Genomic DNA, 23,327 nt, shown 5'->3' on the forward strand with positions numbered 1-23,327 from the left:
ACGTTGATATGATCCAACCTATACTATTAAATTTAAAAGTGTTAATGTATATTCTCAGTATAAACACATCTGGTATCAGGTTGAACAAGGATGTAACGAGACACTTTTTAAACTATACGTTTAATGTCATTTGATATTATAATATTTGACACATTGAATCTTGTTTTTTTTTTTATAGTATTGTCATAAATGTAAGACGAACAATTTAGACGTTTACGACGATATACACCCTTTTGCTTTATTAAGATGGGAGGGGGGGGGGGGAGGGGATGGGGTTGGTAGGTCTAGCATGAAAAATATTGTCCTGCCTTTTTTAGTTCTATTCGGTCCCGTTTTTTTAATTCATTTTATCCTTAATATTTTATAGATACATTGTCAACTTGCCTTTTTTGGGGGCAAGTTGCTCATCCTGGTGTTTTTCACTCAAAACTATTGTCCTGCCTTTTTCATATCTCATTGCAGTTCTCTCCCCATCCCAATCCAACCCACTCCCATAGAAATCAAATGATAGCTGCCTTATGTATATTCGTGTACGTATTTCTGCTTTGCCTTTCGACATTTACGATACATGTTTGTTCACAGCTTGAAGGCTACTAATTACTGCTATCAGGACCATTACTATAACAAAAACACGCACTTTAAAAAAACGGCTTGTTTGCAGTCGAACAATATTAAAACTGCTTTTGCAAATGTTAATTGCCACATTTAAAGAAGATTTATAAAGGCTCTTTTTATGTTATATTTATACATTTTCTTTGATCTATTGTACAGAAGAAATTCCGGTGGAAATTTCACAAGGTCAACGTACAAGAAGATCAACAGACGACAGCTTTCATCCACAGACTTATGACCTTGACCTTAAAGTTGAAGGATCACAAGTTCATTTCCATTTAGAACGGAATGACGACATCAATACTAATGTTCCAACTCTATCTTTAAGTCAAGGAGTACTAACAGACATCTACCTACAGGAACAAAAGGTAGAGTTATCCTTTTATATATGGAAGTTTTTAACGACCTTGACTGGCTATACAAACTGTACATCCCTTGCATTGTCGGACCTGGCTTGCGCCGTTTTTGAGCATTTAAATAATATAATGTATACCATATGGTAATTGTTAAAAAAATGTACTTCATAGTTCTTGCTTTTATTGCAATGGTCTACGAAATGATAAAACATATCAAATACTAGTAATAAATAGTAGTACTAAAAAGCAAAATCACAAAAATACTTACCTCGAAACGGGAAATCCATAATCAAATAGCTAAATCAAAAGCTCAAACACATAAAACGAATGGACAAGAACTGTCATATTCCAGACTTGGTACAGGCATTTTCTGGTGTAGAAATGATGGATTCCCTGGCGGCAGTATTGGGGTGGGGAGGGTTGTAAACTAGACATCACATGGTTAAGCTAGCATATTTTAAAAAATTTTCAGACAATTTTAAAGTGATTTAATTTAGGTTATCCCCTCTTTTTTTGTTATCATGACGTTGAATGGATAAACTGACTTAGAGGAAAATGACACCAAAGCCACCATAATATATGTAGTTCATCTATAGATTTAATTATTGCAGGAGTCCATATTTTATCAAGACATAAAGAACGGAGCATCGTTTGTGGTTCAACAAGACAAAATGCACCCAGAAAGTATGGTAAGATCGATATAAGCAAACCTACAAAATTTTTACTTCTTTTATATTGCTTTGTCTGAACCATAATAACTGTTTAACAACATAAATGAGGGTTCACGCTTTATGTTCGTTGAAGGTATTTTTAAAATAATATGAATTGAGCGAAATATAGACCATTTTTTCCCCTCCCTCTATAAATTCTCTTACCTCCCTCTATAAATTCAATACAGACAACATAGACAATCTTAAGATATACATTAACAAGAATGTTTCATAGTGTGTTACTTTACGTTTTTTGATTGAATTAAGCCTTCCAATTGATATTTTATCGTGTGGTTTTCTATGTTGTGATGTTATGCTATTGTTTCAGAAAAAGGAAGAAGGTTTGGTACCATTAAAACGTTTAATCTCGCTGCAAATGTTTGCACCTGTCCTAATAGTTATCAAAAGTACCAGAGTCAGTAATCTGATGTATGCAGCAGTTGTCGTTTGTTAATGTAATTTATACGTGTTTCTCGTTTCTCGTTTTTTATATAGATTAGACCGTTGGTTTTCCCGAATGAATGGTTTTACCGTGACTAGTAATTTTGGGGCCCTTTATAGCTTTTTGTTCGGTGTGAGCCAAGGCTCCGTGTTGAAGTTCGTACATTGACCTATAATGGTTTACTTTTATAAATTGAATTGTTATTTGGATGTAGAGTTGTCTCATTGGCACTCGCACTACATCTTCCTATACATGTATCTATATAGTACACTGATCATCGGATGCCCCATCCGCACTATCATTTTCTATGTTCAGTGGACAATGAAAATGAGGGAAAATCACTAATTTTGCATTATAATTTGAAAGATCATATCATAGGGAAAGTGTGTACTAAGAGTTAAGTTGATTGGACCTCAACTTCATCAAGGACAAACGGACGTACAAACAAGAAAACATAATGCCTATAAATGGGGCATACAAATTACATAATACAAATTTAAACTGTTGTGAACAAAACCTACATTGTATGGTACAGAGAATCTAAATTGTTACTGTTTACTTTCAAATAACGACTTTACTGTTAGGGCAGTACACCAGATATTACATTTGGAGAAAAAAATGCAAAATTTTGCAAGGCATACCATTATAATTATGTTTATTTTTTGGTGTGCTTTTTGTGATGACCAATGCAATTTAATTACAATTTTATTATCCTTGTTTTCGTTCGTCCGTAATTCCGTCTTTTATCAGGCTAAAGCCTTTGTGTTCATGTAGACATATTGGAGAGCTTGCGTCAGACAAGATTGAAACTCAGTATACATTCTAACTGTGATTTTATCTTGTTTTTTAAATATTTTGTCAAATAAGAGGCTTGGCCAAGAATTCATTTTTCACTGGGCATGATAATGAGAGAGTTGAAAGGTCATGGTGTCATATATGTGCCTAATTTATTTAATCTATTTTAAATAAGTTAATTATTGGTACTAATTTATAGTTTTTGAATATGTTCATATTTTGTAAATCATGAACATTGATCAATGATTTCGATGCAAAGAAAAGCGATGTTTTGCTCTGCGTAGCATAAAGTGATAGGATAACTTGAAAAGAAACATTGAACTTCGAATCTCCTATTGTGACGGTGTAAAATTACTTTCATCGCGTGATCACACTTCTGTCCTGTTTTTCGTACAAATTTTTAAAAAATAAATCGTGACATAAAAAATATTTTACGCATTCCTTAAATTTGTAAAGCTATAATCCAGGATGTTAAACGATACTTACAAGGAAAAAGGTTTAAACAAAATGCTATTAAATAATTCCCTGCACCCAAGTGGGGTCAGATTCGTGTGTACCTGTGAAAATAAAGTACATGTACTGTAATTAACATTTATCGATTATTGTAATTAAGCTGTTTATTTTCTTTTGTATTTAAATTCGTAAGCCTATCCTTGATGGTTAGCGATTCTTCGAAAAGGGTGGGACCATAATTCTAAATGAAAGTAATAGCTTGCACCTGCATATGGGTCATATTCGTGTGTAAAAAGAAATAACTTAGCATTTATCATTTATAGATACCAAACGATTGGTAACTATAAATCTTAAGAAATTTCTTAATTAAAGTGATTGATGCTTTATTTAATATTGTTTCTTTCACGTCCAGTGACAGATATTTGATGCATATGTAGTACGAGAACACGCACATTAATCAGTTGAAACGTGAATAAACATGTACTTTTTTTGTGGGTCGACATGGAAGGTGAACTGCGAAACATATTCATTGGAAAATAGGATATAATTGATGGAGGTTGATTTTTTGCTCGACAACTATAGTCATTATTTAAACCACGATCAATTATCTATGTGTCCATCACCGAGTTCTTGAGAATGAAACGAACACATAAAGTATGGCTTTTCTGGATTAACTTTTATGAAATACACTTAAATCACAAATTTTTAAAATCGTAGTTGTATGAGGAGTGTCAGGATGTGGGTCCTTTAATTTTATGTTCTTTAATTTTTAGGCCATTTTTTATACTTTATAATTTAACACCAAATAATTTTTTATTCTTCATTTTGATGTCCTATTTTTCATTATTCTGTATTTTTTGGGCCCTTTAACCTGCACATTCGCCCATTATTTTGACGACTCAGGTTAAACTTGACTATACTATGTTTGGATCACAAATCATTCGCGCCCCACCTGCCTTTTTTTTTACTCAAAACTCCTGTCCTGCCTATTTTTTTCAAATGTCATCCTAGCCCCCCCCCCCCCCCATAAAAATCAAATGGTAGCTCCCTTAGATAGTAAACATTTATACATGTATTCAAGAAATATCTAAACTTTACAAAAATCACGTCAAACATTATTCCATAGGTTCGCAATCCAAAGATGGTTGTAATCTAGAAAACAGAGGGAATACCGAAAGTTCTTTGCACAAATAAATCATAAAGTGCCTGCTCTTGTCCACATTTAAAATAATGTAGTACCTTCATTTATAGTTTGGGACTTTCAATTCTGGTGGTGACAGTTTTATCCTCCAATCTCCTAAAGAAAGATTGTCTTCGTTACATTCCGGCAGCAACAGATTTGAGTTGATAAAAGAAATAAGAAATCGAACCGAGTTCGGAGATGGATTGAAATCCGGTGAGTTAGTATTCATTATATGAAAAATTAGATGAACTTGCATGAAAAGTCAACTGATAACGTTATAATCTACAGACATGTCTATCACATCTTAAGTTGAACTTATTGCATAATATATTATAAAAACATAAAACCAAAAAAAAAATAACAACACCAAAACAACAACAAAACAAAACAAAAAAAAAACAAAAAAATTAAAACGGAATGTTCCTTATCAAATGACAAAATCAAAAGCCCAAACACAGCAAACGAACGGAAAACAAATGGCATAGTCCCTTTTGTTGAAAATTGCGGATTAAACCTGATTTCATAGCTAGTTTAACCTCTCACTTGCATGAAAGTCGCATATGATTCAAGATATAATAGTTTACAAACATAGGAAACATTTTGTTTAGAGTTATGTTATTCATACTTAACTGTACTAAAATTAATTAAGATCTCGCAAAATAGTAAAAGAAAAAATGATTTTCTTTTTAGACTACGTGGAAGTAGTGGCGTATATATATTTTTTAATAGATATAACATAAAAAAAATTAACAGAAATAAAAAAAAAACCAGAAAGCGTACAACAGACAGCAAATACTATATACAGTAATTTACAGACTTATAAAAAACACTAAATAAAAATACATGTTGTATTATGCGAATTAATAATTATATTAACAATAAGCATGACATTTGGAAATTTGTGATAGTTACATGTATGTAGGTCTGGATTAGGGTTAAAAAAAAGAGATAAATGGACAAACCACAGAAAGAATAGAGAAAAATAGACTAAAAGATGTCAAGTATAAAGAACAATTGGGTGCTTTTAATTAAAAAAAAACATAATAGGGGAATAATGGGTAAAACTTGTTGAAAAGTTCTGAAGAATTAAAGCATACAAAAATGAACGAACCCCGATCCGAAGTCTCAGTAATACTATTTAACCTCTTCATGTACGTTTATACAGTCGCCCGCTGGAGATTCAACATACCCAACAATCAGCTAGTAAATATATATATATATATGGAAGTGTTTAACGACCTTGACTGGCTTTTCAGCCCTCGCACGGTCGGTAGTAAATTGATGTATCCATTAACTTATTATATAATACTTTACTTTAAAATGGCCGATTTTGATTGGATAACACGCGGTAGATAACTTGTTATGTCACTTCGTTGTAGGTGATAATTTTAAAAGTCTACCTGTAAGAAAACATCATCGACAGAAGAGAGCTACGGGATCGAACCAAGTAGAACTTTTAATTGTTTGTGACTATGCTATTTATAATTAGTAAGTATAGTGGACATAAAATAATAAAAAAATAAAGGAGGTTCCCGACGGGCAAAGACTGGCCCTCTAATTGTATGAAGTTTCAATGGAGTCATTATCATAAACCTTATTTTTTTGTGTTATGATAACGATCATGCCGACAAATCAAATGACTTAATTAATGATGACAATACGACAACTTAGTTATATTTTTGGGGTAATGTTTGGTCTTATTTCTGACGGGTTTGCTTCACCATAACATTTCCTGTGTGTACATGTATGAACAACGCAACTTTCCTACAAAGAAATACACCTTTAAAATGAAGGTTAACTGCGAATTTTAAGCTAAACATCAACAACGTCTAAAACATTCAATTGGCAGAACACTTTTTTTGGTTTTCTTTTGTGACTTTTCATACTTTTGTATATTGTCTAAGTTAAATACAACAAAGCTTCAGTTGAGGCAAAATAAAACTAAGGCCGAAAGATCCTCGTCAAACTCTTTCAATTAAAAAGTTTTTTTGTTATATAATAAGCTAGTGACAAGTAAAATGCAAATTACAAACAAACGAAAAACAGAATTAAATGTCAGTATAAAGCACGATAAAGAAGGGGCCGAAAGATACCAGAGGGACAGTCAATATAATATGCGCGTTTAAAAACAACTGAACATAATACATTTTGTTTTAGTTGGTTGGGCCAAAGTGAAGCCTCGACACCATCGGAAAAAGAGACTGAAGCACTAACATCTGTCCGCCAATATTATGCCTTCGTTTTAAATGGGGTAAGTCAACTTTCATCAATACAGTATCAGAGATGTTCATCTGGTATTGTATGTACAAATTTAAAAAAGATCGCTGTACAGCAAGATCATTAGTACATATCTCGCATCAAACATAGATTATGCCTGAATTGTTTTACTCTAGTCTAAGCTGTTTTACACTTAATCTCTCGCCTTAAAAAGATATTTTACTTAGTCAGGGTTGTCTCCTTTCCTCCAGCGTAAAAGGAATTATGCAGAATCTGCTAAAATATCCCGTTGAAAATAAATATAGGTTTAAAGATCGAGATAATTTGTAATATTGGCTATTGGTTGCAAAGTAACATTACAATTGCATAAATTGCCTATTAGTGATTCACAAAAAAAATTTTTTATGCATTTTTTATGGGCATTATGTTTTCTGGTCTGTGCGTCCGTTCGTCCGTCCCGATTCAGGTTAAAGTTTTTGGTCGAGGTAGTTTTTGATCATGTTAAAGTCCAATCAATTTGAAACTTAGTACACATGTTCCTTAGGATATGATCTTTCTAATTTTTATGCCAAATTAGAGCTTTTACCCCATGTGCACACCTAATTAGATAATTCCCCCCATTTTTAACGGTCCATTGAACATAGAAAATGATAGTGCGGATGAGGCATCTGTGTACTTGGGACACATTCTTGTTTTCACTTGCCAACTGATAGATTCTGAAATTATCTGTTAAAAAATGATGAACGAACTTGGAAATGCAATGCTTCTTTAACACAAAGTGTAAAATATTAAACATGATTATTATAATTATTATTATTAAATTTCAGATGGATGCTATGTATAAGAATATCCAAACAACTGATTATACAATATCAGTCTTATTTGCTGGGATTGTTATTGCACAGGTATGGTTTTAGAAGAATAAAAAAACATGGGTTTTACTATACGGTTTCTTGTTCAACTAACTTATGAAAATTATTTATTTCGGTGAATGTTTGGGGTTTTTGTTTCTTTCTCACATTCTTGATTCAATTATTCAAATTTTTAAATTTAGAAAGACATGCATAATTGTTTTTTTTAATTTCGTGCTTTATTTGGCCCTTTTAACTTCTTGATTCTATCGCCACTTAAGCGTCTTAAGTAGAAGTAAAAAAAATCAATCCTGTAATCTATGATGAGTTTTTATTAACTATAACAATCATAAATGTCTTCTAAACCACGCGTGAAATACATTCTACGGATTGATAAATATTTGTTTTGTGCGTTACAATATGTATTACATATTTTTAGTAAATGAATAAACAACTTATTAAAACGCAATACATTATGAATGGCACCATGCAATTGTTTCCATGAGTGCAAAGTAAAGATGAATTTGCTTTTGGAATTAAACATGATGGATAAGTCAGTAAAAAGTGCACTTCGGTCAGCTTAGATTTTGATTACTTATTCTCTTATTCTATATATAATTGTTATCAATCATACTTGGTCGTACAGGGATCACCTTAAGAAGAATCGTTACCTCCAGCATGTCTAGTCTTTAACATTTGAATAGTGGTCGACAGAAAACCAATTATTGCTGTGACAAATAGAATGGACTATCTTTTTCCTATCGTAGAACTGTGTAAAGTTTTATAAATCTTGAAAGCATATACATTTTATATTTATTTATTGCATAGCAATATAATATTTCCCACAGAAAGTAACCAAAAGTTGGCGTGCAATAAATCTTCAAAATTCATGACGTCATCAACGACAAAATCTTAGTTTAAACCAATTTTTACTTTCAAATATTATATTGCTATACAATAAAAGGGTTATTGCATGAATATTTGGAAATATTGTCCTCGTAGAACATATATCCACTCGCAAGCTCGTGCAATATAAAATTCTTCTCGGGACGATATTCTCCAATATTCATGCAATAACCCTATATTATGATCAAATTCATTTCTTTTAACAGACGCCAAATGACGCCCCATGGACTGAAAGTATTAAGAATACAGCTAGTTCTCCCAACACAGTTGATTCATTAGCAGCCTTGAACAAATTCACTGCATGGATTCAAGCAAATTCATCACATTTACCAGAAAGAGACCATTCTATGTTATTTTCAAGGTACAACTTCATTCTTTTAACCATTTCAATTTACAAAAAGTAGAAAAACAAAAAATGCCGAACCCCAAGTGAAATTCATAGCGGAATGTTCTTTATCAATTGCAAAATCAAACGCTCAACCATATCAAACGAATAGAAAATGACTGTCATATTTATGAGTTGGTACATGCGTTTCATTATGTAGTAAATGGGGATTTAAACTTGGTTTTGTAGCTAGCAAAACCTCTTACTTTCTAGACTTATATTTGCGATGTACCTCATGAATTGGAAGCCTTAAGTGATAATGTCACCTATATTATAAAAAAATGATCGCAGAATTGACATGTTTGTTTGTTAGATAAAAAAAAGTAGGTGAAAAAAACTGTCAAATGAGGTGACATTTTTGTATCCTCACGTTATATAATTAAGAGGGTATCGGTTTTAACAAGTATAATATAGTGTGGAGTCTGCTAATACACAATTCATATTTTCTGGTACGGTACTGTAATAAATGTATATGAAATAAAAAAAAATGAGAATGGAAATGGGGAATGTGTCAAAGGGACAACAACCCGACCATAGAAGCAGAAGGGCACCAATACGTCTTCAATGCAGCGAGAAATTCCCGCACCCGAAGGCGTCCTTCAGCTTGCCCCTAATGGACCGTCACGTCATATACTTGTTTCAAAGAGATACAAATTCCTATTGTAGATATGACTTATCATATAATGGTAATAACGGAAATGCTGGTATGTATAGTTATAGTCCTGTCATGTAATGTTGTAATTTTAATGTTATATTTAACATTTCCATACAAGCGGGAGGTTTGGCATGCCATGAAACCAGGTTGAACCCACTATTTGTTTCTTAAAATGACCTGTACCAAGTGAGGAACATGGCCATTGTTATATTATAGTTCGTTTCTGTGTTTGTTATATTTAAATGTTGTGTTTCTGTTGTGTCGTAGTTATCCTCTTATATTTGATGTGTTTCCCTCAGTTTTAGTTTGTAACCCGGATATGTTTTCAATCAATCGATTTGTGAATTTCGAACAGGCGTATACTACTGTTGCCTTTATTTATAGACTGCTGTATTTAAGGATTACACATTATGTCAGATGAGTTGAACTTGGCCGACGTACTTGCACATTTCATTGAGGTCTTACATGTAAAAGTAAAAGACACAGTGAAACATTGTAACAACGATAATTATACGCGATAATTATACGTACCATAGATTTTAGATACAGTATATGAAAAAGAAAAACAGGAAAAATACTGAACTCCAAAGAAAAGTCAAAACGAAAAGTCCTTTTATTAAATGGTGAAAGAAATGGCTCAAACAAATCAAACGAACGGATAACAACTGTTATATTCCTGACTTTGGTACAGGCATTTTCTCATGTAAAACATGAATAACAGATCTACCGTGAGTATTATATCGTTTTGAGGGATATACAGTATGCTACAGTGACGGAACTATATGGACAGATTCTCCGTATAACACCTTATATCTATCTATAACTTGTTTATAGAAACTGGTCTCAAATTTCGATTCAAAAGTTTACTTCGATTAAAACGTCTTATCTGTAACTTCATGAACTGGTGAACAAACTGTAAACTATGACGATTTCACAGACAATGCATATTATATAAATGCGTTATAAGTGCGTTCCTTTAAATGTATAATCAAAATATAATCATTAGTTAACTTCTCTTATTATTACCACTCCACATCTGGCAAGGCTACACAATTTTAAATCATTATCATGAGTGGAGCTACACATTTTGCTATACCTTAAAGGTATTATCAGATCGAGATTGGCTACTAACAATGTATCATGTTTCGTAAAAAACTCAAGGTCTTCAAATAGAAGATATGATTTGTGCCAAAAATCATTCAATAATACTGTCTATTTTAGGACTGGCCTTTACGGGTGCAATTTGCAGTGTTCAAAGTCAATCCATCGTACAGGATGAATTTAATTTTATTATTATTACTGTCGCAGCACATGAACTAGGACACAGGTAATTTAAATGCTAGTACATTATTCAAATTATCTTAACATTGCCGCTCCATATTTAGCAAAGCCAGAAAAGTTTTAAATTATCAACATGTCAACTGAATATTATTATGATTGTTGATCATACGTAAGGTTGAATTGTTTTTTTATACTTTAATTACTTTTGATATGTAAATGACTGACAGATAAAACATTGTAAATTTTGTATTTTGTTATAGTGTACAAACATTCAAATACGTTAACTCCATCATGAATAGTTTATGACGTTTTTGTTGCGATAAAATGGCAATAATAAAGCATTGAATGGAAATAGTATTTTAAACGTCACGTCTGAAGCAACAGTAGATAAAATGTAATACATTCTTGGTCTCAACTAATAAGATACAAGATTAAAAACAAGTTATAATCTTTATTTTCATTGCAGTCTGAGCGCCCAACATGACGGGTATGAAAACTCGTGCGATGTCAACGGTGCTTATATAATGGCTTCATCAAGTAGTCCACAACAAGGCACCACAGCAACGCACCCATGGATATTTTCTACGTGCTCTACAGATTATTTTAGGTCACAAATAGACGAACTTGAATTGTGAGTAGTAAAACCGTAAAGAGGTTAAAAGGGTTGTTTGAGCTGATCAATTGTTTTGAACATTAGCTTAGTTCTGGGATTGACCAGTTAGGGATATTATATAATAAATCAGCACCTATATATGATCACTACATTTTGCTTCCACTACAAATTGATAACCACTATTTTGATAAGAAACAGGACTTCTTTTGACGCATAATATTGGTAAATTCTCTGCAGGAATTATCTAGTCACTAGTTCGATGTTGGTTATTTAAACAATGTATTTCTGCTGCTCAGGGAAAACATTAAATCAGATTTAGAAAGGATGAAGACGATTTTCAACATGAGGCCAAAACAAATAGCTGGTTCGTTCAAAACTTTAAAATCCTGCCTATCAACATTAGGAACAGAATGCAATTATTGTACTTCTGTAAAGTTTCTCCTATATGAACACTTTTGGTGAATCGTAAAATTCGCTGTGCTGGAAACAAATTGTACATGAGGAAATTTCTCAAATATCATCGAAATTTAAAAATAAGTTATATTTACGGATAACTTGTTTAAAGTATGAATACTTAAAATGACTTGTACACTTATAAAAGTATACACATATTTCTTTATCGATCATTCATGTAATTTTTGACGATTTAGGTCAGGAGAAAGCAATAATTGTATGAAAACACTTGGTTCCAATTTTGATCCGACTGCATTGACCCCTTATGATCAGTCATTAGCCGGCCAAGTGTATGATGCTGATGCCCAGTGTTCTCATATTTATGGAGACGGATCTAACATGTGCAGGGTAAGCAGAATTCGTCATATGTTAAATTAGAGATGAATATGCTTCATGTTCAATACATGAACATGTATAACTGTGACACTGGAGGATGTGAAAATAACAAGAAATCAAAATATTACATAAACACATGTTCTTAAAGTCACACACGAGTTTGTTTGACAAAGGTTCGCAACGTGCAAAAGATTATATCAAACGCCATTTTTATCAATGCATCACCTTTATATGCGATGTAGTGCATACACCATGCTATATAATTCGCCGTTTCAGAATCTAAAAGACTATTGCATGTATAGGTAATTGCATTGCATTGTTCATTAAAAGTGTTCATGTATTTCTAATAAATCGGAATGTCTCATCGTATTTTGTTTTCACATCGTTTAGTACAGATAGAAAAGTACCCGTTACGCATTTTTTTTTTTCGAAATTCTTTTTGGTGGAACATTTTGAAGAGCCAGAAATAAATATTTGTCAATGAGAGAACTTACGATATTATTTTCATCTAATGTTAACGAAAACATCTGATATAATCATATTATTCAGCTTCTGAAACAAAAACTTCTATTTATCTCGTACCATTCAATGATGAAAATGATTTATTGTTATAGGGACAGTACAGTGGTAATTTTGAATCAATATGCAATGTTCTGTGGTGCTCTAATCAAGACGGTTCATCTTGTTTTACGTCAATTGCAGGAGAAGGCACTCTGTGTGGCAACAAAAAGGTATGTAATGTAGTACTCTGCAAGAAAACAGGGCAACTTAAGCAAGTAAATACATTTCATTTTACTCCAAAAGGTAATACCTGACGGTGATTAAATATCTAATTATGACATTTTTTTTCTAAATATTTGAAATACTAGTACAATTAAAAATTTGTATAACAGCAAATATTTCCATTAACACTTAACATCTACACTGCATAATATACGCAGGGGCAAATCCATAATTGTTTATGAGGTGCAGGATTCCCGATTATTGAAAAAATAGCGCCGAGCAAATGAGGTGTTTTATTTGTTATGATGATTTCAAGGTACATCGCGTAAAGCACGATACTTAAGATAAATTGTATGGCGATTAAAAGAAGTTGAGAACTTCTTCTACGTCACACCGGATCCTCCTCTGGTTCGCCCTTAATTTTTTACATTTAATCTTGTCAAGAAACACTATTCAACTGATAAATGATCTATAAAAATAAAACAAATCTTCATATTAGGGTAACTAGAACACACCCGCGAAATCGCGGGCATTCAGACCGTAGTTTAAAGTATGTAAAATGTTGTTGGAAGAATTTTGTAAAATATTGAATGACTGTAGAATTTCAGCAAATGTTTCATAAGTCATAGGTTATTGGGGACAGGAAAATGTTTTTTTTATCCCTCCTTCTTCATTTCCAAAATTCCCAATTTTTGGTTTTCTATCAATTTCAATATAAACATACATTTAGTATGTTATGAACATTTAAGTAAGGAACCTGTAATTCAGTGGTTGTCGTTTGTTTATGTCAGAGACATATAAAAGTATTATATGTCTCGATCTGTTTATGTGTTACATATTTGTTTTTCGTTCATTTTTTGTACATAAATATGGCCGCTAGTTTTCTCGTTTGAATTGTTTTACATCGTCATTTCGGGGCCTTTAAAAGCTGAGTATTCGGTATGGGCTTTACTCGTTGTTGAAGGCCGTTCGGTGACCTATAGTTATTAATCTTGTGTCATTTTGGTCTCTTGTGGAGAGTTGTCTCAACATGGCAATCATACCACATCTTTTTTTGTTGTTGTAATAAATGAATTTTGTAAAAGATTTAATGACTGGAGGATTTCAGAAAAGGTATCAAAAGTTCACATGAATAATTTTAGCGCTTATCTGTATATTATGAACATTCATTGCTATATAAATAAAGTGTATTTACTTTTAATTCCAAGTTTACTAATCGATCCATGGTGGTCAATTGATATAGTATACAGACCCTCTCCATTTAATAAACTTTGTGACCGCCGTGGATAGTAAACTTGAAAATGATAGCAGATAGAATTAAAATACACTTTATTCGTAGTATATGTATGTTCAAAGTATACAGAAAAACGCAAACCGGAAGTCTAATCTGACTTAAAATTTCGTCCAAAGACGGGACAATATCCGGATGCCTTTTTTCTCGTTTTCCTCCCAAAATAACTCAATCTGAATAATCATATAAATGGATGACAAATGCGACTATGCACTGTACCTATAGGAAACAGAGGCGTGTTGAAAAAGTTCTCTGTTGTTATCCGGCCTACTTGATTCATAACTATGTGTCTCGAATGACATCATTTTTAGCTCACCTGGCCCGAAGGGCCAAGTGAGCTTTTCTCATCACTTGTCGTCCGTCGTCCGTCGTCCGTCGTCCGTCGTCGTCGTCGTCCGTCGTCCGTCGTCGTCGTCGTCCGTCGTCCGTCGTTAACTTTTACAAAAATCTTCTCCTCTGAAACTACTGGGCCAAATTAAACCAAACTTGGCCACAATTTTCATTGGGGTATCTAGTTTAAAAAATGTTTGGCGTGACCCGGCCAACCAACCAAGATGGCCGCCATGGCTAAAAATAGAACATAGGGGTAAAATGCATTTTTTGGCTTATAACTCAAAAACCAAAGCATTTAGAGCAAATCTGACAGGGGTAAAATTGTTTATCAGGTCAAGATCTTTCTGCCCTCAAATTTTCAGATGAATCCGACAACCCGTTGTTGGGTTGCTGCCCCTGAATTGGTAATTTTAGGGATTTTTTGCTGTTTTTGGTTATTATCTTGAATATTTTTATAGATAGAGATAAACTGTAAACCATACTTGGGGTCAATTAAATTGGAATGCAATTAATTAAATTACACATTACATTGAAAAAATGGTCAATTACACTAATTACACATTACCCAGTTTTTGAAATGTAATTAACTAAATTACAATTACTTTACTAAAGTAATTAATTAAATTACCCATTACATTTCATCATAATGTTTGTTAACAAATATTATATATGTATGTATAATGTATGTGTAAAATATTCATGTAAACATAGTTTAAGCGTTGCATTTGATAATCATGAGTAATTTTAATGTTTTGTCATTAAGTCTGCATCTCTCTGGTCTGTACACTTTGACAGCCATTTTCAAAAGTATTTCTATAGGAGCTAATGTGGCATATATCGCTTGATGAGAACATGGAGGTATCATACTTCCATAATCAGTAGATGTGTTGATAGAAGAAATTAGTTAATATTAACTTGACAATACATTAAGGGGTATTTTGACATCTCAGAAATGAAGTTATTTAAATAAAACATAGCATGAATAAAGAAATTATAAATAAATAAAAAAAAATCACTTAATAATTATTAAAAGGTATGCTTGTCACAACATTGAAAATAATTTTTAGTACAAACAATGTATTTAATGTCTATATCTTAGCAATATTTTGGTAATTAGATAAAATACATATAATAGTGGCATTGCACCTGGACATTTTAATCTGATTAAATGCTGTTTGTTTTTACAGCTGTTAATTTTTATTTCTATAATCCTTTTGTGTATACTAATTTGACAATGATTTTATGCAGTAAATTTAAATTCTAAATGAACTCTCATAAAGATTTTTCACACATTTTTTTTTGTTTTTGTTTAACATGGTGATTTATTACTTTTCAATCTATTTAGTTAAAGATCTTTCTTAAAAACATATGTATTTTTTCAAATCATAAGACTATTCAGAAAAAATTCTGTTGGTCAAATAAGTAATATAAAAACTTTAGAATAAATTACAGAAAGTATGTGATATCAATATTTGAAAAATAAATATACTTTTACAATTTATATTATTAAACATAAATCCTTATCATTTACACCATAAAGGTACATGTAATTGAAATGTAATTCAAAAGTAATTGAGCATTACATGCTTTTTTCATTGTAATTAATTAAATTACCATTACAAGTAATTACAAAAATGCTCAATTACACATTACATTCAACTACATGGAAAATTGTAATGCATTACACTTAATTACCATTACATTTTCAATTACCCCATCCCTGCTGTAAACAGCAATAATGTTCAGCAAAGTTAGATTTACAAATAAGTCAACATGACCAAAATGGTCAGTTGACCCCTTTAGGAGTTATTGACCTTTATAGTCAATTTTTAACCATTTTTCGTAAATCTTAGAAATCTTTTACAAAAATCTTCTCCTCTGAAACTACTTGGCCAAATTTATCCAAAGTTGGCCAAAATCATCCTTGGGTTATCTAGTTTAAAAAATGTGTGGCATGACCCGGCCAACAAACCAAGATGGCCGCCTTGACTAAAAATAGAACATAGGGGTAAAATGCAGTTTTTGGCTTATAACTCAAAAACCAAAGCATTTAGAGCAAATCTGACTGGGTTAAAAGTGTTTATCAGGTCAAGATCTATCTGTGCTGGATTTTCAGATGAATTGGACAATCTGTTGTTGGGTTGCTGCCCTTGAATTGGTATTTTTAAGGAAATTTTGCTGTTTTTGGTTATTATCTTGAATATTATTATAGATAGAGATAAACTGTAAACAGCAATAATGTTCAGCAAATTAAGATTTACAAATACGTCAACACGAACGAAATGGTCAGTTGACCCCAAGCAACCAAGATGGCCCCCATGGTTAAAAATAGAACATAGGGACAAAATGCAGTTTTTGGCTTATAACTCAAAAACCAAAGCATTTAGAGCAAATCTGACGTGGGGTAAATTTGTTAATCAGGTCAAGATCTTTCTGTCCTCGAATTTTCAGATGAATCCGACAACCCGTTGTTGGGTTGCTGCCCCTGAATTGGTAATTTTAGGGAATTTTTGCTGTTTTTGGTTATTATCTTGAATATTATTATAGATAGAGATAAACTGTAAACAGCAATAATGTTCAGCAAAGTTAGATTTACAAATAAGTCAACATGACCAAAATGGTCATTTGATTCCTTTAGGAGTTATTGACCTTTATAGTCAATTTTTAACCATTTTTCGTAAATCTTAGAAATCTTTTACAAAAATCTTCTCCTCTGAAACTACTGGGCCAAATTAATCCAAACTTGGCCACAATCATCTTTGGGGTATCTAATTGAAAAAAATGTGTCTGGTTACCCGGCCAACTAACCAAAATGGCTGCCACGGCTAAAAATAGAACATAGGGGTAAAATGCAGTTTTTGGCTTATAACTCAAAAACCGAAGCATTTAGAGAAAATCTGACAGGGTTGAATTGTCTATCAGGTCAAGATCTATCTGCCCTGATATTTTCACATGGATCGGACAACCCGTTGTTAGGTTACTGCCCTGAGTTGGTAATTTTAAGGAAATTTTGCCGTTTTTTGTTATTATCTTGAATATTATTATAGATAGAGATAAACTGTAAAAAGCAATAATGTTCAGCAAAACAAGATCTACAAATAAGTTTTCATGACCAAAATAGTCAATTGACCCCCTAAGGAGTTATTGCCCTTTATGGGTAATTTTTAGCATTTTTCATAAATTTTTGTAAATTTTTAGAAAATATTTTCCACTGTAATTACTGGGCCAAGTTCATTATAGATAGAGATAATTGTAGCAACAAGAATGTTCAGTAAAGTAAGATCTACAAACACATCACCATCACCAAAACACAATTATGTCATGAATTTATCTGTGTCCATTGTTTAATATGCACATAGACCAAGGTGAGCGACACAGGCTCTTGAGAGCCTCTAGTTTTAATTAGTAAATGAATTCATATCTGCGTTCTTTGGTATTTGGATACGAGTGTAGTTGTCTGATCTGTAGTTTTACGGATTGTTTCTTATTATAGATTGCAACATTTTCAATGAGGGTGGATTCGGGTAATGCATGTTTCAGAAAAATTATTTACACTGTCGACACACCTATGTGTTTGTTGTTAGGGACGACATCAAAAGTTAAATGTAGGATAACAAAATTAATTCACATAGTTTTTCCTCTGCCCCCCTCCCCCTTCCCCCTCATAACCTTAATATGGGAAAATGGATAAATTGATAGATCAATATGGATATATGTAAAATCAATGTCAAATAAACAAAACTTGCGGCAATTTACCCCCCCCCCCCCCATTAAAAAAACAACCACAAAACCAAATTACTTGAATAATTTTTAGCTCACCTGGCCCGAAGAGCCAAGTGAGCTTTTTTCATCACTTTGCGTCCGGCGTCCGTCGTCCGTCGTCGTCGTCGTCCGTCGTCGTTAACTTTTACAAAAATCTTCTTCTCTGAAACTATTGGGCCAAATTAAACCAAACTTGGCCACAATCATCATTGGGGTATCTAGTTTAAAAAATGTGTGGCGTGACCCGGTCAACCAACCAAGATGACCGCCATGGTTAAAAATAGAACATACGGGTAAAATGTAGATTTTGGCTTATAACTCTGAAACCAAAGCATTAAGAGCAAATCTGACATGAGGTAAAATTGTTTATCAGGTCAAGATCTATCTTCCGTGAAATTTTCAGACGAATCTGACAACCGGTTGTTTGGTTGCTGCCCCTGAATTGTCAATTTTAAGGCAATTAAACTGATTTTTTGGCTATTATCTTGAATATTATTATAGATAGAGATAAACTGTAAACGGTAGTAATGTTCAAAAAAGTAAGATCTACAAATAAGTCAGCATGACTTAAATGGTCAGTTGATCCCTTAAGGAGTTATTGCCCTTTGTTGTCATTTTTACCAATTGTTCGTAAATTTTTGTAATCTTTTATAAAAATCTTCTCCTCTAAAACTATTGGTCCAAATTTAACCATACTTGGCCAAAATCATTATTGAGGTATCTAGTTTAAAAAATGTGTGCGGTGACCCAGCCAACCAACCAAGATGGCCAACATGGCTAAAAATAGAACATAGGGTTAAAATGTAGATTTTGGCTTATAACTCTGAAACCAAAGCATTAAGAGCAATTCAGACATGGGGGTTAAATAGTTTTGCAAGTCAAGATCTATCTGCCCTGAAATGTTCAGATGAATCCGACAGCCGGTTGTTGGGTAGGTGCCCCTGAATTGGTAATTTTTAAGGAAACTTTGCTGTTTTTGGTAATTATCTTGAATATTATTATAGATAGAGATAAACTGTAAACAGCAATAATGTTCAGCAAAGTAAGATCCACAAATAAGTCAACATGACCAAAAAGGTCAGTTGACCCCTTAAGGAGTTATTGCCCTTTTTAGTCAATTTTTAATAATTTTGTAAATTTTGTAAATTTTTGTAAATTTTAACAAAATATTTCCTCTGTAACTAATTGGCCAAGTTCATTATAAATAGAGATGATTGTAAGAAGCATGAATGTTCAGTAAAGTAAGATCTACAAACACAACACCATCACCAAAACACAATTTTGTCATTAATACATTTGTGTTCTTTGTTTAATATGCACATAGACCAAGGTGAACTTCTAGTTGTTATCCTACGTTGATCTTTAGATGTAGTTTCTTACCTTGATAGGTCTCTTTCGTAAATTCATTTACAGTATTTGAACTTCGGTAAACTGCTGTTCGTATGCTTAATTTTATTTACGAATTTGTTTTTGCAGTGGTGTGTTTCTGGTGTTTGCACATCAGATAGCAACGCTCCATCTGGGAATGGTAAGTGTTTGATTTACGCTTGATGTTCCCTATTTCATTTTACTTTATACCATGTATGCAATGAAGAATTATTTTTTTTGAATAAAAGAAATCCTCTAAATATCTTGTTATACTTTTTTTTCAAAATGAAAATTGAGGAATACTAAAAGGCCTCTGAGATCTATTGAAAAAGTAATAAATTCTCACTCATGACAACACCATCAGTTTTAGATTTTTAATAGGGTAGTATAAGTCATCGGTCTTAAGTATATCATTACATATCAAACAATATGTTAAATAATGATATACTGTGAATTCATTTATTTTCGTGGGTTCCAATTTTCGTTGATAAAGGAAAACTTGTATGTTTGTGGATATATTTCGTGGTTTTACCGAGATGTGCATACAAGTCTTTAGAAAATTTATCACTCGTTGGACATCTAATTTCGTGGTTAACTTGTACTGTCAAAATCCACAAAAATTGATATCCCAACGAATAATAATGAATCCACTGTCTTTGTAATTATATATAATAACAATAATAATGATAATAACAATAATAATAATAATAATAATAATGATAATAATAATAATAATAATAATAATAATAATAAATAAAAATAATAATAATAATAATAATAATAATAATAATAATAATAATAATAATAATATTAATAATAATAAAATAAATGAAAATAATAATAATAATAATAATAATAATAATAATAATAATAATAATGATAATAATAATAATAATAATAATAATAATGATGATCAAGTAATAAAAAAACTATACTGAAGGATCATTCAATTTTATGAGTTAAAAAGACAAAAAATCAAACTTTATATTAAACTTTGCAAGTGAAGTACTGTTTATGATATCAATAATAGCTGCAATACACAATTTTTATATCAGAAAAAATTAATCATGTTTTTAATATTATTTTTATATTTTATTTCATAATCAGAAAACTGTCTATACGGCGACAGAAAAGGAGTGGTATTTAATGATGTTGGGTGGACTTGTGCTCAGATGTACATTTTGGGTCCTCACAACTGTGATAATACACAAGTACAACAGCTATGTTGCGCATCGTGTAACCCTGAAACAACAACAATTGCATTAACAACAGAAGCCCAAACAACAACAACTAAATTACTGACTACAACTGATTATTTAACGACAACAGAATCATTTACAACAACAGAACCTCTGACAACAACTAAATCAGTTACTACAACAGAGCCTTTGACAACTACTGAATCTGTCACCACAACAAAGCCTTTGACAACAACTGAATCTGTCACAACAACAAAGCCTCTGAGAACAACTGAATCTGTCACAACAACAAAACCTCTGACAACAACTGAATCTGTCACAACAACAAAGCCTCTGACAACAACTGAATCTGTCACAACATCAGAGCCTCGGGCAACAACTGAATCTGTCACAACAACAGAGCCTAGGACAACAACTGATTATGTCACAACAACAAAGCCTCTGACAACAACTGAATCTGTCACAACAACAGAGCCTCTGACAACAACTGAATCCGTTACTACAACAGAACCTCTGACAACAACCGAATTAGTTACAACCACAGAGGCTGTGACAACAAAAGAACCAGTTACTACAACAGAGACTTTGACAACAACTGAATATGTCACTACATCAGAGCCTCTGACAACAACCGAATCAGTTACCATCACAGAGGCTGTGACAATAACCGAATCAGTTACTACAACAGAGCATGCGACACTAACTGAATTAGCTACTACACCAGAGCATGTGACAACAACTACAGCAGTAGCTACACCAGAGCCTGTGACAACAACTGAATCAGTTACTACAATAGAACCTGTGACAAAAACTGAATCAGTAACTACAATAGAGCCTGTGACAACAACTGAATCAGTTACTACAACGGAGCCTGTGATATCAACTGAATCATTAGCTACAACAGAATTATTGACAACTAAAAATGCAGGTTCTACAACAGAACATCCGCCAACTCTTGAATCAGTTGTTACAACACACCCACAAACATCTACAAAATCAGTCACTACAACAGAACCTCTAACAACTCCCGAAGCAGTTATAACAACTCAGCCACAAACAACTACAAAATCAGTAACTACAACAAAGCTTCAAACAACTGCAGAGTCGGTTACTACAAATAAGCTTCTAACAACAAGAAAAACAGAACCTCTAACATCCTCTAAGTCAGTAATTACACAAGAACCTGAATCATTCACTTCAGCAAAGACGATAACAACTACAGAAACAGTCACTACAACAGAACCTCAAACAACTCCTGGATCAGTTATAACAACCCAACCACAAACAACTACAAGATCAGTAACTACAAGAATACCTGTTACATCCTCTAATTCACAAACTACACAAGAACCTCTAACAACAATTGAACCAGTTACAACAACTAAGCCATTACCAAGTACTACATCAGTTACTTCAACAGAACCTATAACAACTGCATCAGATACTACCACAGATTTACTTACAACTACTTTAGGAAAATCATCAACTTCGTCATCAGGATTGGTTGATACGTCAAGTAAGTAAATGATACAAAACGGGCGGGGTAGATACCAGGGTGGAATTTCACAATTTTAAGCGATAGAATGATAGAAATTATCATTTGAAAGCAAAATGACAAACAGTCCACAAAAATTTACACAAAACACATTGATCAACACATATCTCACAAAAGTTAACAGAAGAAGACTTGGGTGCTTCAGCATAAATGACAAAAACAGTTATTTAATTAATTATACTGACGGAAAAGTTATTCATTTGCTACATTTCATCTGACTTTAAAAGTGATATTCCATGAAAAAGAACTGTGTCATTTTGTCTCTGGTGAAGAGTTGCCTTATTGGCAATCATACCACATCTTCTTTTAAAATTTCAAAAAAATGTACATCTTTATATATATATATATATATAAACTACGCCATACAAAAGAAACTCATGCCAATTATGTTATCAACTTATTCTTCCAGGACAGTTTGAAGCTTCTGTGACAATGGATAAAACTTGGAATCCAGCATATGCTAACTCTTCAAGCACAGAATATTTGGACTTACAGAAAAACTTTACTAAACAGGTAGGTTCCATTAAGACTGTACTAGACATACACAACAGTTATCAACTATTTCTTTAAACAAAGCATACTTAGGCAGCCTCTGTTGTGATAGATATCACTACATGATATTAGGGTAAACAAGTTTTGGTTGATTTACTGCTACAAATAGATTTGTCTTGCCTTTTCAAGAGTATGATATACTTAGGTCAAAGGTATAACTTAAAAACAAAATTACGACAGTCGCACTTTTTGTATACAAATCACTTATCATTTGCAGGCAAAAAGGGCCTACATTGCTTAGGAATTTTGAAAAATATAGCTAAGGTAATGTAATCAAGGGAAAGAAAAATCAATGC

General features: G+C 32.5%; 1 protein-coding gene across 1 annotated transcript in view; it reads left to right on the forward strand.

The window, feature by feature from the left end:
• Nucleotides 1-23,327, forward strand: part of LOC143059659 (uncharacterized) — a 30,332-nt gene that overhangs the window by 2,015 nt on the left and 4,990 nt on the right. The window contains exons 2-16 of the mRNA XM_076233194.1: nucleotides 772-980; nucleotides 1,580-1,657; nucleotides 4,620-4,764; nucleotides 5,931-6,039; nucleotides 6,709-6,802; nucleotides 7,596-7,673; nucleotides 8,732-8,886; nucleotides 9,577-9,614; nucleotides 10,787-10,892; nucleotides 11,313-11,477; nucleotides 12,110-12,260; nucleotides 12,863-12,979; nucleotides 19,834-19,885; nucleotides 20,833-22,440; nucleotides 22,889-22,992. Of these exons, the coding sequence (XP_076089309.1) occupies nucleotides 772-980; nucleotides 1,580-1,657; nucleotides 4,620-4,764; nucleotides 5,931-6,039; nucleotides 6,709-6,802; nucleotides 7,596-7,673; nucleotides 8,732-8,886; nucleotides 9,577-9,614; nucleotides 10,787-10,892; nucleotides 11,313-11,477; nucleotides 12,110-12,260; nucleotides 12,863-12,979; nucleotides 19,834-19,885; nucleotides 20,833-22,440; nucleotides 22,889-22,992 (3,209 nt within the window). The remainder of the gene's footprint in view (nucleotides 1-771; nucleotides 981-1,579; nucleotides 1,658-4,619; nucleotides 4,765-5,930; nucleotides 6,040-6,708; nucleotides 6,803-7,595; nucleotides 7,674-8,731; nucleotides 8,887-9,576; nucleotides 9,615-10,786; nucleotides 10,893-11,312; nucleotides 11,478-12,109; nucleotides 12,261-12,862; nucleotides 12,980-19,833; nucleotides 19,886-20,832; nucleotides 22,441-22,888; nucleotides 22,993-23,327) is intronic.

The sequence above is a fragment of the Mytilus galloprovincialis genome, chromosome 14 (genome assembly GCF_965363235.1).
Source record: "Mytilus galloprovincialis chromosome 14, xbMytGall1.hap1.1, whole genome shotgun sequence".
Classification (NCBI taxonomy): Eukaryota; Metazoa; Mollusca; class Bivalvia; order Mytilida; family Mytilidae; genus Mytilus; species Mytilus galloprovincialis.